Genomic DNA, 6387 nt, shown 5'->3' on the forward strand with positions numbered 1-6387 from the left:
CATGGAGGGTTGAGGTTGGATGGGACATGAGGACTAGGGTCTTTGAAACATGGAGGAAGAGGACACATGGCATGGAAAGTAGACTCCTTTTTTTGACTTGCTAAAAGATAATTCTTTAGTTGGTCCATTTCCTTGGCTAGGTCATTTGTGTTGGAGGAATTGTGTGGGCTATGAATGGAATTGTATGTAGTTGAAGGATAATGAGGTGGATTTCTCTCATCAAAGATAGAAGAATAATGAACATGATATGGATTAGAATTGGATATGAAGTTATGAGGATGGATTTGATCTATAGGTTGAAAGGGAGGTATAACTCCATATTGGCATGCAATATCATGAACCATTTGATTAAGCCAATTCAGATCCATAGATTTTAGATGAAGAGTGATGAAAGATTTGATGATGAAGGAAATATGAACTTGGGACTAGGAGCAAATGTTTGACTTTGTATTGATTTTATTTGAGATGGATTGGACTTGATATTGATTTGACTTAATTTGATTTGATTTGATATTGATTGGATCAGGGTTTGATTTGATTTGATAAAAACCATATGATATTGCAAACAAGTGAATGTGAGATTTGAATTAAAGTCCAATATTTATTAAAATGCTCCTATGTTCAAAGTAGAAGATGTGATGAAAATTTGAATTAGAAGAAGACATGAAAGAAATTAGAAAGATTGATTATGGATGAATATGTAAATAGATCGAATTAAGAATTGATTAGAAATGATTGAATTTGACAATGAATTGGATTAGAAGAATGATTGTGAAGCATTGGATGAGGGAATTGAAGTGTGATGTGGAGGATGAAGCATGAATAGGATGGAGATTAGGAATTAGATTGAATGAAAAGGAAATGATTTGGATGAATAGAGATGATGAAGACGTCAAGTGATGATTTGAATGATGAAGACAAGAGCTATGTGAGGGTGATGAATGTGATGGAAAGAAGTAGTGACGTGGAATTGATGTGGACAACTTGACTAAGGGCCCATTTGGTTGCTGGAATATGATTTCAAAATTGACATCCAAAATCTTTGATTTGGGATTCTTGAACTTGAAATCTAGGTTTTGGTTTTGGGAATTCATTTTGGGCCCGTTTGGTTCATCAAGAATTCAATATGAGAATACGCATTTCCTCTATTTGGTTGCACATTAAGAATCAGAATTGGAATACCGACATGAACAAGTTATTTTTTTAAAAAGATGAATGAAATATATTTTTAATACATCATTTTAACATGATTAGACATTATATGATTTTAAAGCCATTATATTTAATTGTCATCAAAATTATGGAAAATACTTAGTCCACCAAAATAAAACTACATTAATTTATAATTTGTTGTGATATTACTAAAAAAATGGTCAAATATTTGTATACAAAACAAGATCTTTTGGAGAGCTTGAGTTGAATCTGAAACCAATGAAATCTCAAATTTTATCTAAATTTTGTATTGTAAAATTTAATATAAAATAGAAAAAGCAAGTATGCTTCTAATAATACAAATATATAAAATGTAAGGTTCAAAAAAATAGAAATAAATATAATATAACATTTGTGAAATATAAAATATCTTTTAATTTAACTAGAACAATTTAAGTAGTAAGAAATAAATTTAAAAAAATAAAATTGTACAATATTTAAACAAAAGAATATTTAAAATGAGTTAGAATATATAAGAATTGTTGAACATCTTTATATTATTTTTATTTTTCAGATATTTTTGACACAACATAAAATACACTATTTATAATTTCTCATATTTCAAAATTTCATATAATTATCTTGAGATTGTTAATTTTGGAAAAGAATGTCTAATAATTTCAAATTTTAAACTAGGAACTAAATTAAGTTTACAAATTTTATTTTAACTTAACTGATAAAACATATAACAAATTTCTATCTTTATTTAATCATTCTCGCATAAGGTTCCAATATACAAGACCGAGTAAGAGGCCAAAAGGCAACACAAAACATGTAATCAAGTTCTATCTATATTAAGCTCATTGTCGAAAAAGGGCCCAAAAAACAAGGTCGAATAAGAGGCCAATAATTACACATAGAAGGTAGCGTAAAAAGATTATTTCAGCCTCTCATGCCTTAAACATTTTACACATTTCATCTTTTGTCATTGAACCAATGTTAGCCCTGGCCACCTCCTATAGCTTACACAATTTCCACTGGTTTTTTTCATTATGAGTAGTTGTAGAGTCGAACCACTTAAAATGTCCACAACCTCCGCTCCCCTACAATACGAAATATTAGTTCATACTAATATTATTACATGTCATTAGTTTGAAACATACAATACATAACATATCATAATTAATAACCTTTTTACTCTCAGGACAACACCAAAATTCACGCCCAGGATTTTTTCTTGTGCGCGACACTTTTAATATGCACGCCCCAGCACCACATGGGCAATTATGAATGGGCACAACTTTTGAATCCATGAATCCTATATCAAAAAACAATGCACCATGTCTTAATTGGTGTAGAGGCCAAACAAGCATATAAACATTCAGGAAATCAATTGCAAGGAGTATTTATATTGTTATTATGTACTAATGTATAAATGTTACGTAATAAATAGTAAGATAAAATGTTTATCAAGTGGATGAGATGACCTTAACTTGTTTTAGCTTTACTTGGTTCAACTATGGAAAACTTCATGAGGTCCAATATAGTGAAATTCAAACAGAACACCACCCTTCCACATGATTTTAAGATGAATTTGATCTATGGTTGTGTTGAACCAACTATTGGTTATATTTTGCCTATAGAAACTAAAAAATCAATTCTAATATATCCATACACGGGCTGCTAACATTCATGCTCTTCAATAGAGGCTAACATCTCATTTTAGTTGCAAGTATAATGACATCTCAGACTGAACAAAAAACATCAAATGAGTAGTGTTGTCATTAGCTAATACAATGACATAACAGAGTAGCATCAATCTAAAGTTTATTTTAGTAGAAAACCTACAACAGTTAACAATAGTTATATCCAACCAGCAGCATGTTAACAATAGTTAAAATCTAATATCCAACCAGCGACATGTTAACAGTAGTTAAAATCTATTATCCAACCAGCATGTTAACAACAATTATATTTGACCAGCATGTCAACAACAGCTCTCCAATCAACACATCTCAAACAATAACCAAATAGATCTTGAATAAAAGATCTCTAAAAAACTTTCAAAAGCAGATAGAAATGAATATAATGATTGCCAACAATAGATGGATATATAAAACCATATGATTATATTCAGCTCATGAAAACATAATTAACAATATCAACATAAATATATGTTCTATATGAAATAAAACCATATGATTATATTTGGATCATCAAAACTTAATTAAAAATGTCAAAAAAAAAATATGTTCTATATGAAAATCCAAAGGTCCTAATAAACTTTTGCCAAAAATCTGCAAATCCTTGGTTACATCTATCGAATGGGATGTGAACCACCAAAATTAAGCAACACCCAACTGTTATAAAATGATTGTCATAATTATCAAACATTGTAACTTAAAGCCCTAAAAACTTCATTCAAACATATTCTCCTCTCTCATCATCATTCATAATCAAGAACCCTTTGGCTCTATCAGAATCAACCACAAAGGTGTCAAATGCCGTAATCAAAGTAGCCATACTAAGTTCACCAGTGACTTTTAGTGCAGCATAGACCTTTTCCAAATCTTTTGTCTTACGCTCTTCACTCAACTCAATAACTTGGGACTTGAGGAGGGTCTCATTTAGCTTATTGATTGAATGAGACATCCCATCCATAGAATTAACCATACTAGCCTTCATCCTCTTCAGCCTCCTTAAGGATGATCCTGAACAAGTATGTTTCCCAATTGCTGTACTAAATTGATTGGACACTAGAATTCTTGTATCTTTCGCATCTAGATCAGCAGCAACCCCAATAGGTGTATGAATTTCATCATAATCATCATTAAGATCCACTATCTCATCCATATTATGTCCTTCTTCTGCTTCTTGTGCAGTGCCAGCAATCGCACCCTCAGCAATATCATTGCCCACAATCAAGGCAAGGTCATTATAATATTGGAAAGACTGCCTTTTAAACACTTTCGCACTTTTAAATTCCTTCCTCTGCATGTTGTCAAAGATATTGATCATCAATAATAACTTAATCACTCATTAAATAATATTAAAATATTCAAATGGACATGTTACCTTCAGCAACTCATCCCAAATAGTTTCATCAGCATCCATAGATTGCGTAGACTCATTCCTTGCAAAACCACTAGTATTTTTCAGCTCCTTCATTATTCTGTAACCTTGTTTCCAAGTTTTTAGCTTATTTTTGAAATTGTCCTTAGACAAGCTCATGTTCATATCTGCATTAAACTTTCTTTCAATAGCTATCCAAGCTTCTTTTTTGAAGCCTCCTTCTCCTTTCCTTCCAAGCATGACTTGTTCATGTAGCAAGTCCAAAAGCTTATGTTCCATACATGGTTTCCAAAATACCTTTTTCATAGAAGGTGGTGTTTCAGTGACTTGAACGTCATCATTATCCATGCTCATCAAAAGTACTATATATATCAAGGTGTTGATAGAAAGGTGAAACAATTTAGAGTGCTTACGTAGAATAGTATCACCATCTACTAAAATGTATCAGCCATATTTGCATTAAAATTTTAAAAAAAACATAATAAGTTCAAAAGTGTAAAAATGCATATTAATGAACCAAACAAGTTAAGAACATGATGAGATATAATTTTTTCAAATACATATGCTGAAGCATATAGTAAATAAAGCATATTTTTGGGACTAAGCCTAAGATTGATTTAGTGTCAGCAAAGTTCTACCAAAAGACAAAAATCCAAAAGATATTGTAATTTTTTGTCAAAATTTGTGAGTTCGCTGATCCAAGACAGAAAAGTTTACTACTATTAATTCAGCTCAAGACTTTGCAAGCCCACCACAAATTCTTGGAGATGCAAACTAATAGCCTATGAATCAAGAGTCACAATCACATGGATTCCTCAGATTTAGGTGACAAGTCTTGTAAATAAGGGCTTAATATTCAGGTGACTAGCAACTTATTCTTTTCAATTTCACCTTTGCAAGAATCAACTAGATACAATGAGTGCTAAGTGTTCCATTCAATCTAATGAGAGATGGGTTCATTTGAACCAATACTCATGAAACACAGGTGTAAGACTACAAAGATGAATCTTCTCAGCAATATCACAAGCTAACAAGAAATTTTTTAAATCAAATTGTAGCTTTTTTAAGTTCATTATAATAGTAAATATAATTCTAAGGACCAACCTGATTTTTGCCGCCTAAACTAGGCTAGCTTGTATTTTCAAATCTTAACATGAATGGTATAAAGGCAATGTGGGTGGACAGGACTGCTTATGCTGAATTATTGTTGCACTCAACTTTAGGCAACTTGATGTCTTTAGGGACAGAAACCTCAGAGGGCTAAAGAATGGGCAAGACAACACTCTATACAGTCATTCTGAGTAACCTCTGCACTGGAGATCAACAAGCAATAACAGAGTATGATTTTTCAAGTTCATTGTGCTAGACAAATAGGAGTAGATTTGTAGGGAAAGAACCACTTCCAGCATCCACCAAAATTATTTGAGCCTCCTTCTGTTAGGCATAAGAGTTGTAATCTATTACTTTCTGTGTGTCATTGACAACAACAAAGCAAAATCTAGGTTCGAGTGGGGAGTTTTCACATTGCACCAAAATTGAGGATTCAATAATGAAGAAGCCAACAATTACCCTTGGGTGGTTCAGACACTGGGGGAATCACCAATTACCTACAGCTCACCATAAATACATCTAAGTAAGAGGTGAGTCACCATCCAGATGCTCTTAGAAGTTACAACTAGAACTTCATAAAATATGTGGAAACAGAATTCTTCTCCCTGTTGTGAGTCATCTTATTCAAAATCAATACTAGGCGAGCTAGTTAAGGCTTCTAGTATACTCTACAAGTCTATGTATCATTGAATCATATGGAGTTTAAGCCTTGAGAAGTAGCTATTATGGGAAGAGGAGAATAGTAGGAGCCAAAGATAGAAGTCAATGTTCCCCACTGACTAAGAGAAAAATCAAGGACAGTTGGCATGAAGATTTAGAGAAAAGGAGGATAGCAAAAAAGAAGACAGTAAATGATTTGAGGCTACATAGAAGCAAGACCAAGAGCAATACAAGTCTGTATCTGACTAGGTTTTTCTAGCAGTGTGAGTGATTTTCAATAGCCTTGCATTGAGGATCTTCTACTTGCTGTGAGCAACATCTAAATTTTCTAGAGTCGAATGCAAAAAATATAATATATTGGTGTGGGATTTTTTGTTAAAGCTTTTCCATATT

At 32.3% G+C, this 6387-nt stretch overlaps 1 protein-coding gene across 1 annotated transcript; it reads right to left on the reverse strand.

Annotated features, from left to right (window-relative positions):
* Positions 1–3573: 3573 nt before the first annotated feature.
* Positions 3574–4572, reverse strand: LOC149529002 (uncharacterized). The gene is made up of 2 exons (XM_089808098.1): positions 4228–4572; positions 3574–4143 (listed from the first exon to the last, which is right to left on the reverse strand). The coding sequence occupies exons 1-2, from the start codon at positions 4570–4572 to the stop codon at positions 3574–3576; spliced, it is 915 nt and encodes a 304-aa protein (XP_089664224.1).
* Positions 4573–6387: the final 1815 nt, after the last annotated feature.

This window comes from Cupressus sempervirens, chromosome 11 (genome assembly GCF_028749045.1).
Source record: "Cupressus sempervirens isolate cs-2001-9-10 chromosome 11, ASM2874904v1, whole genome shotgun sequence".
Taxonomy (NCBI): domain Eukaryota; kingdom Viridiplantae; phylum Streptophyta; class Pinopsida; order Cupressales; family Cupressaceae; genus Cupressus; species Cupressus sempervirens.

What these genes read in the sequence shown, in the direction of transcription:
- LOC149529002 (XM_089808098.1), bottom strand. Translation starts at nt 4,572, where the DNA reads ATGGATAATGATGACGTTCAAGTCACTGAAACACCACCTTCTATGAAA. An exon ending in TTTGGGATGAGTTGCTGAAG is followed by an intron (nt 4,144 to 4,227) that starts GTAACATGTCCA and finishes GACAACATGCAG; the next exon opens with AGGAAGGAATTTAAAAGTGC.